The following is a 12,077-nucleotide window of genomic DNA, read 5'->3' as shown; positions in this document are numbered from 1 at the left end:
TGCACATACATATAAGCCGCAGCACTAGTCACCTACTTGAGGGTGTCTATTCACCTTTTATTGAGGGCATTAATTAATTATTGCCCACTAGCATAGGTAATAATTTATTTTTGCCTTGAATCTTGTATTACACACTAATATACTATAAGATTTCACAACCTTAGGCCAAAGGCATAAAACCTTAGCCACTATTAATTTGGGCATGTTCATGAACCCAACCTTGCATGCAAGCCCTTGCCCTCATGTTCAAGAACCCAACCTGCTTGCACGCTTGCCCCTTCCCTTTAGTCTGGTTGAGAGCTTTGTTGTGTGCCTCCTTTTGTTGTACCGTGCTACCTCCCTTTCTTCAACAACATCCTCCCTTAACAAATCCTCCACCACATGGACCCTGCTTCACAGCAAGCTATGGAGACAATGAATGTAGGGATAAATTTGTATATCCTCTAGAGGGGAGGCGTTCTAGGTGCTTGCTGAGAGAGAGAGAGAGAGAGAGAGAGAGAGAGAGACCTGCGTGCTTGCTCTTCCCATGCATGAGAGAGAATGCCTCCTCTTGTTGTATGATGCTACCTCCCTTTCTTCAACAACGCTCTCCCGTTACAAATCCTCCACCACATGGACCCCTGCTTGCCTGTGCTTCACATCAAGCTACGGAGACAGTGAATGCACAGATAAATTTATATATCCTCGAGAGAGAGGAGGGGTTCTAGGTGCTTGCTTTGAGAGAGAGAGAGAGAGAGAGAGAGAGAGAGAGAGAGAGAGGCAATGATGAACAAGCTCGATGGAAAGCATGCATAGCCACACGTCGTAGTTGCCAAAGAAAAAGAAGAGAGGAAACGCCTAAATCCTTCCAAATAAAAAACCTTTAGAAGCTCCAGGATAGCATCTGCCGGTTAATTAATAAATATAAAAAACATTTTGGCAACTATTTGTTGTATTACTTATATAGTAAGTCTTTAGGTCCTAGGATTATTTTAAAAGCAGCTTTTTGAAATTTGGTTGTTGTCGGGACGCCAATCCGGACACGAGAGAATAGAGATTACGCCAACATTGCGGGGTATATCGGCGCTCTCCCGCGCCGTCAGTCATAGCCATGGCAGCTTCTCTCACCTGCACCATGGCTTCTCCTTCAACATCATCATCTTTTTCTTCCCTTTCGGATGCCCACCTCTCGCTTTTTAGTGGCGCCTCCCTGCGCACCCGGTTGCTGCTTCGGCCAGAGAACCTTCATCTCCAGCCAAGCTTATCAGCAGCAGCAACAGCAGACAACACCGGCATCAGGTCCCGCCGGCCCTTCCGATCCGAAGAACCTGAACTCGTCCCCGTCTCGCCAGACGATGTATCCCTCGGCTTCCCCTCCGATCGTTTCAGAGTGAGCTTAATCCAGCCGAAAAACTTTAACTTCACTACACCAAAGACACACAGTTAGTTTAAACTTAATTTATGCAGTCTATGGATACCGGAGGCACTAATTAACGCTAATTTACATCGATCGCATGTCACAAACCCTAATTTCACATCATCAAAATAAATCCTGCTTTCCGAGTCTAGTTTTCCAATCACCTTGCATCAAATCTCTCTGAGCTTTCCTTGCTGAATCTTCCAAAGCAAACATGGCTACTGCAGAGCAATGGATGATAATCATGCAGAGTCCATCTAAGTTTGTTTGGTGCATGTAACATATCAATTCCTTACCTAGCTTGTAGGGTTTTGGCTCCAATTGTAAACTTATCTGTATTATGCCTAATAAGTTCTTAATCATTCTTAAACTCATACCCTTTCAAAGGTTTCTGCTGAGGAAAGTAGGTTTTTTGGCTCAAATTTCTTGTTCTCTCTAAGCTAATACCCCTTATAGAAGGTTTCTGAAGACAGTGCCTCTGTCTCTGATGTGTAGGAAGATGGATATTTTTCTGCAGAGCAACTGCTGTCTTTGCGTAATGCAGGCAGATTGTGGAATAAACCGGCTTTTCAACGCAAGACCAAAATCGTTTGCACCATTGGCCCTTCCTCCTGCACGCAAGAGATGATCTGGAAACTTGCAGAGGCAGGCATGAATGTTGCTCGACTAAACATGTCGCACGGAGATCACAATTCTCACAAGAAAGTGATCAACCTTGTGAAGGAGTACAATGCCAAGGCACCAGAAAACGTGATTGCCATCATGTTGGATACCAAGGTGAGTCTGAATGGCCAGCTTTTTCTGGGACCTTAACACAGCCAGAATAGGAAAGTATATGTGTTGACAACCTTTTCAAGGGGTCCGAGCATCTCCATGATCTCATGCAACAACAAGCCTATTGCATGTGCCATATTGTCAAGCCCCTTACCATCCTTTATAGTGAATCTAGGCAAAACGAGGCATCTAGTTTACGGGGTGAGATTGTGCCCCGTCTTACCTAGCTCCAATGCAAGTTTAAGTGGCTTCTCTCTCTTTTATAAGGACAAGACAATGCCTTTGCAGAAACGGGTCTGACCTATCTTCATGGTCCAAATTATCCAATTTAGCTTCTTGAGGGATTCTCAAGGAATCAAATCTGGAGTCTGGTTACATTTCCTTCATTGAAAGCATGTGTTCAATTCTTTTTTCTTCAGCAATAAACCGAGATATCATATACATAGATCTTGTGACCTGCTTTTTTGTGATTATGCGTTTTTTTCACAAAAAATAGGCCTGAATTTAATCACAAGCAGGTCTATGATGGTCAAACATTGATACCTCTTCCACAGTTGGTCAAAGGCTTGTCGACACGAAGCGAACTTGAAACTGCTCAGAACTGGTCAAAAGCGGCCCAAAATTTTTCACTAAAGACAAAATTTGGTCAAAATAGTGCGATCTTGTTGTCTGTTAGTTTTGAAGCTCTAAATCCTCCCTAACATGCCTTCATATAGTTTTTCCAGTTAGTTCTTCTTATTATTATTATTTTTTGCTTTGGCCTTGCCTTTTGGGCTTTTTGCCATGCACGTTGAGCTACACTCATCAGAATCAACCAAGAATGTGCTCTAGATGATTGGCTTAAAGAGTTCTTCAATTTCATTATGCTTTGCATAGTTTCTCGAGTGGTATCTTGGTAGCCGATTCATCCACATCGCATGTGTCGGAGCCAAGGCATGGTTTGGAGTGGAGTCCTGGCAAATAAAGCAAGAGAATGCTAGGCTCTGGGGTTTGGGGTGAAACTTGGGAAAGTGCCAAGCATCTTACCTCAAACAATAGCTTCTCCGAGGGCTGCTCTCATTTTGTCTTGAATTGACACCTCCTACACACCAAGCAATCGTTTGAGGGAGCCCTCGCCTCACTCGAGGCATGGCTTGGAGCGGAATCCTGGCAAATAAAGTAGGAGAATGCTAGGCTTTGGGGTTTGGGGTGAAACTTGGGCAAGTGCCATGCATCTTACCTCAAACAATAGCCCCTCTGAGGGCTACTCTCACCACTTGACTAGGAGGTCACTATTCCTCCTTTTTGTCTCGAGTCGACACCTCCTACACACCAAGCATTCGTTTGAGGGAGCCCTTGCCTCACTTGTATCCAAAAGACATTCCTATGTCCGGTATTGTGGGGGGCGTTGTTATGTACTTGGAGCTAATCCTTAGATTAGCGGGCCTAATCCAATTGGGTCTTGGAACCTTGGGATTAGGAGATAGTATGCAAATGCAGGGGGCTAAGGTTCAGAATTAATAAAACGGGCTACTAGCTATCTATAGCAAGTTAGCTATTTATAGTGGCAATCATCACCATATAAGTGATGCCTTGGGTTATTATTGTGTTGTCGGTCTTGCGGTGCACTCTTGATGAGTCTGTGCCTGGACTTGAGTTTCTACTCTTGCCGTGGACATGGCAAATCACAGAGTGTTGCCAATGGCCCTTGTGGTGGGCAGGCACTGGTGTATGGGATGCCAGTGCCGATTGGCATGTATGTGTGGAGTGGAGCCTTAACCCCTGGCTCAGGGGTGGATTGACGTATTGATCCCATGGTTGGGTGGTGAGCTTGTGAGCTCCCCTTTTATTTGGTTTTCTCTAATCTTGTTTTGGACTGTGTTTAGGAGATCTTGGTTTAGATAGGCCTGGGAGGCTTCTTACACTTGGTATGAGAGTGACCTAAACACGGAGTCTACAAAGGTTTTGCGTGCCTTTCATGGTTTTATTTGCGTCAAGATTCCTAGGTATTTCTCTTAGCACCATAGCTTGCTTTTTTTGTCTCGCAAAGAAGTATGCTTTCTAGGGTTGCTATCATGGTTGTATGTGGATTTTGAGAGAGGGCATACTGAGAGTCATGCGTGTAGAAGATGTGCAGAAAGGACCCTCGCGAGAAACCCATATTCCTCTCAGGTTTTTGCTCCCAGATGGGCTGCATTTTCTGCTCAAGTTCCTACTCTTGACATGTATGGTTTGCGTGTAGGCAAGGGGATGGGGTGAGCGAGCGGTTGATGGGCTGTGACTGTGGGCAGAGGACTTTATACAGCCTGTGCACAGTATGCTAGGCATGATATGTTGGTGGCAGAGGGTTATGATGCATGGAAAGCATAAATGCCGGACTCATACAGGGCAGCCATAGCCTAGGTTGATGTGCAACAGAGAAGAGGGGGCTAGGACCAGGGCGGCCAGCATGTTAAAGCCGGCCAGCAGCGGAGAGGAAAGAGGAGTTGGCCTGTAGTAGGGCTTGCATGGGGGAGGAAAAAAAAGCGCACCGCATGTGGGCTGCAGAAATCTATGTGCAGAGGTGTAAGGAGGCCTGCACAGGCAGCTGACCCCTATTTGTGGCAGGTTGAGAACGTATGTGCAGATTGGCCCCAGATCATAAGCTTCAGGTGTGGAACAACAATTACAAAACACTTGAGGATGCTATTGTCACGTGCACACAGTGTGCCATGCTAATCCCTCATCTAATCTGTCATTAGACAGCAGTGTAGGCATTCATTTAGAGCATGATATTCAGTAGATATATCAGTCGGCCAGCATCCAGAGTATCATAATCCAGTCGGCAGCATTGAGCCACCAATGGGATACCAGTGCTGAATAAACAATTTGGCAATGCCCTTGGCCGTTTCATTGGACCTCCAACGGATAAGCATAACAAACTTACTAAAGCGATCTTCAATCGTCAAGCACTGTGTGTTCCACTTACCTGTCCTAGGAGGCATGTTTGTAATGAAATCCATAGAGACGAAGGGTCCATTGGGAATCAGTAAAGGCTATAATAATCCTACCATGCGTCTTTCACTTCCTGACAAAGTTACAAACCAGATAGTGTTGCACATAAGTGAACACATCTTGCATCATCCATGGCCAATAGAAGTGCCTCTTCAACTTCTTCAAGGTGGAGTTCATGCCCCTATGACCGCCAATAATGGCGTCTTGGGGCTCTCATGTTCTTCATCAAGATGTAGAGGCGGCCTTTGTAGAAAAGCTAGCAATCTCGTATCAAGAAATGGCATGGTCCGTGGTGATGTTAGCGTCACAAAAAAAACGTGTTTCGTCATTTAGAAACCTTATAAATGTTGGTAGTGAAACGTTGTAACATGCGGAAGCTTCATGGTCGAATTGGTAACTTCAATGCTCAGAATTCAGCAGTCTTTCACGACGAATATAATGCACAAAACTGAAGTAGATGTGTAGAAAAATGGAGAGAGAGAGAGAGAGAGAGAGAGAGGGAGAAGAGGACACAGTATTGGGGCCCAAATACCCTTTGTAGGGCCCCACCACGAATGGTGTATTTGCTTTATTAGAATGATGCAAATCAGAAAAGTAAAGACTGAATCTTGACCTTCTTGGCTGAGATAAATCTCTGCCCTTGACCTTCAGTTTTCACCCTTGCGTTAGCTTCTCCTTGGCCGTCCGGGCCCCTTGAGTAGCTTTAGCACTTTGTGAACAATGAGCTGCCTTCATCGTTTCTTGGCTGGAGTATTTATACTCCCCTTAGCATCCAGTCAGCCAGCTTTATAAAAGCCTCACGACTAGGTCTTTAGCAATAATATGCTTTTAAATGCTTTCACACTATGCAACCTGCTGGCCACTGTGCGCATGCTTGCTAGGACAGTGCCTAGGCTGCTGGGCAGCCCTACGCACGGGTGTGGGATTGCCCCCCACACCTGGCCGACCTGCTGGGTAGGGCTTTTAGCCGTGTCGGCTGCCTGTCTAGAAGCCCTAGGGCTGGCTGATAGCCCTTCCAGCCCATGCCATGGCTGGTGGGCACAGCCTGGGCCCTCTTGGCCCCTTGGGGGTGGTTCTACGCCTCCCCCATGCCCACACTAAGAGTGCAAAGTGCTTTAGCGAACTTGCCTTTCGTTGATTCCAAAATCTCTTGGTAAGACTCCGTCATTCTGTTCGCTTCAAGTATTGAAGATGAGGTTCTGGTCAACAGCCATTGGGAATGGTCTTCCAAACGCTGCTTCATATGGAGTCCTGCCAATAGCTGAAGAAAAGGAATCATTCAAAACAGCTTGAACTAAAGGCAAATACGATTCCCACTTACCTTGCGGATCGTGGACATAACACTTCAGCACATCAAAGGCTAGTTGGTTGTAGATTTTTGTCTGGCCATCAGTCTGTGGGTGGTTGAAATGCAGTGGAAAAATTCAATTTAGTACCAAAGTTATCAAACAATGCCCTCCAAAAATAATTGGTAAACTTGGCATCTCGGTTTGACTCTATGGTCCTAGGGATCTCGCCGATGGGGTACCAATGCCGAATGAACAAATGGGTAACATCTTCGGTGGTCACATTGACCCTGCATGGGATAAGCATAACAAATTTGCTAAATCTATCAACAATAGGCAAGCACTGGGTATTATGCTTACCCGGATTGGGAGGCAGATTCGTGACAAAATCCATGGATATATCTTGGAAAGCTCCTTCGGGAATCGGTAAGATTGTAACAACCCTATCACTTTCCACGAGGAGCTCACTTTTTGACAAATGTCACACTCCAATGTCTATTCCCACTGTGTACTGAATTCCTCGAAATCAGCGTACGTGTGCTTCATGTCATGACTCATCTAGTCCCGTACCAGCAAGGTCAAGTCTAGTGATCTGAATCAAAGTTACTTGTCCCTTCTTGCCCAAAGCATCGGCCATCGGGTTGGCCTTTCTTGGAAGGTACTCGATCATGCCACCAAATTGTTGGAAGTTCTGGTTCCAGGGGTGCTATTGGTCACTCCACTGTGCACTTGGCATTGTTTGAATCCAACATAATGCTTGATGGTTAGTGTGGACGCCAAATTCACGGCCATAAAGGAAATGTTTCCAATGTTTCAAGGTTTGAATGACTGCTAGGAGTTCTCGATCGTAGACAGAGTAATTCTTTTCTGCGGGCAGTAACTTACGAGACATGTAAGCTAGTGGATGGCCATTCTATTGTAAAACACCTCTATTTGTGATGTTACTCGCATTGGTGATCACTTGAAACGGCTCGTCTGTCACGTGCATCCTGCACTTGGATGCCACGTAGACATTTTTGTACAGAAGGTGCAGGACTTGGGATGGTGAACTGGTCCCATGTGAGCCCAGTCTGGGACGAGTCAGCCAGGGATCCATCTCAGTCGTCCGAGGTCAGGTGTGCATTGTCCTGCACATGAGTCCAAGGTCAGGTGTGCACTGTCCTGCACATGAAATAGTGCCAGTCCGCGCTGTGAGTCTCCCTCTAGAATGATGTCAGTGGTTCTGTGTATCTGGTATGGTACCGGATGCCAGATCACCTCTAGAATGATGTCAGTGGTTCTGTGTATCTGGTATGGTACCGGATGCCAGATCACTGAGTAGATTATGTTTAGGACAAGGGGCCAGCCCATAGGACTACCCCGGATCTGAGTGTGGGCATGGGAATGGTGTAGAACCACCCCCATGAGGGCCAGGAAGGCCCAGGCTGAACCCACCAGCCATGGAGGGGCTGTAGGACAGCCCTATGGCACAGATAAGGCAATCTCCAGGAGATTACAGCCTTTATATGGCTGTAGGGCATGTATGGGGCAGCCCATACAGGCTGCCCAGCCTTGGGATTGTGGACAAAACTGGTGTCCAGCCAATCAAAAGCAGGCGCATCACTTTCAGCCTGTTAGGAAAAAAAGGTAGTATTTTTTGGGATTTAATTCAGCATTTATTGCTGAATTTCACCAGTCGTGGGACATAGCTTGTTTTTTCAGGTGGCCGACTGCTCCTCAGGAGGAGTATATATAGTGGAGGCCATAATCCCATCATTCATCTCAGTTTTCACCAAGTGCTCAAGCCAATCAAGGGCCAGTCAAGCCAAGGAGATTGCCAAGCAAAGGGGTGGACTTCTGAAGGTCAAGGACAGGATTTTCCAGCCAAGAAAAGGTCAAGTTTTCTGTATTTGTTTTCAGATTTACATCATTCTAATAAAGCAAATACACCATCCGTGGTGGGGGTCCTATAGAGGGTAATTGGGACCCAATACTGTGTCCTCTCCATCTCCCCCATCTCTCTCTATTTTTTGCACATCTCCTTTCAGTTCGTGGGTTAATTCCGTCGCGAAAAGAGTGTTGATTTCTGAGTTTTGAAGTACCGATCCTTCTCCGAAGCTTCCGCATATTACATCGTCCCACGAGGCAAGCGCTAGACAAGGTGCTTCTGACAAAGCCACCTTGAGATTCTTGAATGTCTCCTAACGCTCGTGGAGTCATTCGAATCCCGTTGCCTTACACCCTTTAGCAAATCGGTGAGATCCGCCGAGAGGTCAGAAAACTTGTTTATGTGGGTGGAGTATGCTTGGTATATACCAACAAAGGATCCGATGTCAAATGCAGTCTTTGGTACTTCCCAATTGACAATCTCGGCCACCTTATCCAAGGTAGTGCACCTCGAACAAATAAAATTCTGACTTCTTCTCATTGACGTAGAGCTCGTTGCTTTCCAGGCACTTCAAGACTTTCTCCACATCCATGTCATGCTGCTCAACGGTAGTTGAAAATAGTAGTATGTCGTCCAGAAAAATGAACACACACTTTCTTATGAAGTCCCTGAACACATGCATTATCATGCGGTTGAATGTGGCTGGGACGTTCGTCAAGCCAAAAGGCATGACAACAAATTCATAGTGGGACCGTTCTGAACGGAAGGCTGTCTTGGGGATACCTCCCTCAACAATCCTCACTTGGTGGTACCTTCTTTTCAAGTCTAGTTTCGAGAACACCTTGGCCCCATTCAACCTCTTGAGGATATAATCTATTCAAGGCATTGGGAACTTACTCTTGATAGTCAGCTTATTGAGTGTACGATAATCGACACACAATCGAGAAGACCTATCCTTCTTCTTGACAAACAAGATCGGAGCTGCAAATGGCAACACACTGAGACGTATGAAGCTAGATTGCAAGAGTTCTTGGAGTTGGTGGTCCAATTCTGATTCCATTGCCTTGGAAAGGCGGTATGGAAACCTGCTCGGGGGATCCAGGCCTGGGAGGAGGTCTATTCTGTGGTCCTGCGGTCTGGATGGGGGGAGTTGGGGAGGGAGATTGTTGCGAAGAAAAATCTTCTGGAACTTGTCATGGAGAACCTAGTACTTCTCTGAAGCCCTGGCCACCATCTGGGCAGTTCGGATGTAAATCATGGCACACTGTGCGCCTGTCTTGATTTCTCTTTTAGCCTAAAAATGGCTTATGAGAGGAAAGATTGGGATTTTTGGCTCACACTTAATAGTCACTGGGGCTTTAGACACATTCCGATTAATCACGAACGTGTGCTTGTCCCACTTGATATCTGGCTAGAACTTATGAAACCACTGAATGCCCAAAATTATGTCTCTACACCCTGAATGACTAACTTAGTACTCTGAGCTTCAAACTTGATGCTCGTCGTCATGCTTGTGCTACATCCCTCAACTTTCTTGTCCACCAAAGTCAAGACGAAACGGGCTTGCCGAGTGGCTTGTTTCATGACCACATCCTCCGTACTGCCACCACTGTCAAACAAGACAACGACTCTCTGGCCACCTATGTAGCCAATGGTCTTTAGCAATTCATTGCGCTCATACTCTTGGTCATGGGCGCTCTTTTGCTTATCTTCGAGCTCCCCGCTAACGATTGCACCAACCAAAGCATTGGGATCCGAAAAACTAGGAAAAACCGTTGGGGTCTGGGTGGGAGCTGGACTCACCCACTGAAGCCGTGGAGGTTGGGGTGGTTGTCTATGGAGTGGTAGTCTTCTTAGGGCACTCCCTAGAAGTGTGTCCTTTTGTATGACAAAAGAAGCACCTACCCTCCTCTTTGTACAGAGCTGTCTCCTCAGCACTCAATTTACCACCAGTCTTGCCTGTGTGAGCTTTTTGGTTTGGAGTAAGCTTGGGCGCATTGGTCAAGTTCTTGGAGCCGGAGGCTCCTGTGCTCTGTCCTGGGGGAAGACCCCGTTTAGTTCTGGCCTTTTGCCCCCGAGGCAGTTGCCTTGGGAGTGGCAGGCTGGGAAGTTTTGGGCTTTCCGCCATTATGCTTCATTTCGGCACTCTGCACAAGCGAGAGTGTGTCTTCGAAGGTGGCTGGCCTAAACATACACACCTCCCATTGGATTTACGTGTCCAAGCCATAAAGGAACTACCCTTTCTTGTTCTTGTCAAATAAGCCCAAGTGCAAACACAAGTTTGAAATCTTATTGGCAAACTGAAGAACCGGTTGCACGTTTTGACGTGCTCCCCTAAACTCGTCTTAGAGTTGCTCAAGGTAATGGGGCGGTAGAAACCGTTGCTTAAGATCGAGGACAAACTCGTCCCAAACATAAGTTGCCATACATAACTTCGAAGGTGGCTGGCCTAAACATACACACCTCCCATTGGATTTACGTGTCCAAGCCATAAAGGAACTACCCTTTCTTGTTCTTGTCAAATAAACCCAAGTGCAAACACAAGTTTGAAATCTTATTGGCAAACTGAAGAACCGGTTGCACGTTTTGACGTGCTCCCCTAAACTCGTCTTAGAGTTGCTCAAGGTAATGGGGCGGTAGAAACCGTTGCTTAAGATCGAGGACAAACTCGTCCCAAACATAAGTTGCCATACCTAATCTGGTGTGGGCATGAGCCCACTAGGTCCACCAAGGAATGGCCTCACCTAAATACTAACTAGCCAAAATCACTCGATCAGTATCACTTTTTCTAATTGCGGCAAAATAAGCTTCAAATTGATGCAACCAGGAATAAAGAGTTGTGGGATCGAGTTTACCATTATACTTACTGAAGTTCATTTTCTCGAGAAAATGACTCGAGAAAGCCGCTGGTTTCGTGTTCCACGCGTCACCTGGCATCGTCTTGTGCAGTAGCACGGGCTATTGCCGCACGGTCTTTCATGTGTTGAATCTCCAATGCATGCATTTGCACCTCGAGCATAGAACTCGGCTGCGATCGTGACCCTTCAAAAAGGTGATTTTGTAGAGGATCTGGAATTTGGGATACGGAAGGAGAGGGAGGAGGAGATGGAAAAAGAGGAGCTGGAGAACGGGTGCGCTCTTCCAGGGCCAAGATCTGTGTCTTCTGCTCTTTCAATTTGGTACCTTGTTCTGCAATTGCTCGCAGAATCTGTTGGAACATCTCCGATACACTCATGCCTAATGCCCTAGATGGACTGCGTGGGCACTTTGGTCCCAAGGTTGTCATTCTCTCTCTTCGTCGTAGCTCGCCATAGCAGGAAAATGCACTTCCTTTCCAGAGCGCAATGAGACCATCCACTGTGTGTGGGGAAGGCTTTCGGAGGCTGAAAACCAACCGTCCTTCAAGGGACAAGAGTCTCACTGAACGGGGGTGGTCCACCGGAGTCCAGAACCAACCACACAAGTGAGAACAAATTTTTTCTTTCTTTTTTTTTTTTGGGGGTTTTTTTGGCTGAATCTTCACGCTCGAAGAAGGCTCTGATACCAATGTAACATGCGGAAGCTTCGTGGTGGTCGAATCGGTAACTTCAATGCTCAGAATTCAACAGTCTTTCACGACGAATATAACGCACAAAACTGAAGTAGATGTGCGCGTGCACACACACACACACACACACACACACACACACACACAGAGAGAGAGAGAGAGAGAGAGAGAGAGAGAGAGAGAGAGAGAGAGAGAGAGAGAGAGAGAGAGAGAGAGAGAGAGAGAGAGATGAAT

General features: G+C 46.4%; 1 protein-coding gene across 5 annotated transcripts in view; it reads left to right on the top strand.

The window, feature by feature from the left end:
- The first annotated feature begins 939 nt into the window (after positions 1-939).
- LOC147603962 (pyruvate kinase isozyme G, chloroplastic-like) overlaps positions 940-12,077 on the top strand; it is a 61,031-nt gene continuing 49,893 nt past the window's right edge. For 2 of the 5 annotated variants that reach the window (XM_086796280.1, XM_086796281.1), the window contains exons 1-2: positions 940-1,369; positions 1,892-2,173. In XM_086796280.1, the coding sequence (XP_086652406.1) occupies positions 1,091-1,369; positions 1,892-2,173 (561 nt within the window). In that variant the 5' untranslated portion in view covers positions 940-1,090. The remainder of the gene's footprint in view (positions 1,370-1,891; positions 2,174-12,077) is intronic. The other 3 variants (XM_086796284.1, XM_086796283.1, XM_086796285.1) reach the window with 3 other exon arrangements.

This window comes from Cibotium barometz, chromosome 63 (assembly GCF_041138505.1).
Source record: "Cibotium barometz isolate CiBa-2024 chromosome 63, ASM4113850v1, whole genome shotgun sequence".
In the NCBI taxonomy this organism is placed as follows: domain Eukaryota; kingdom Viridiplantae; phylum Streptophyta; class Polypodiopsida; order Cyatheales; family Cibotiaceae; genus Cibotium; species Cibotium barometz.
Note: the sequence above shows the minus strand (reverse complement) of the source record. Positions and strands in the feature narration are given on the sequence as shown.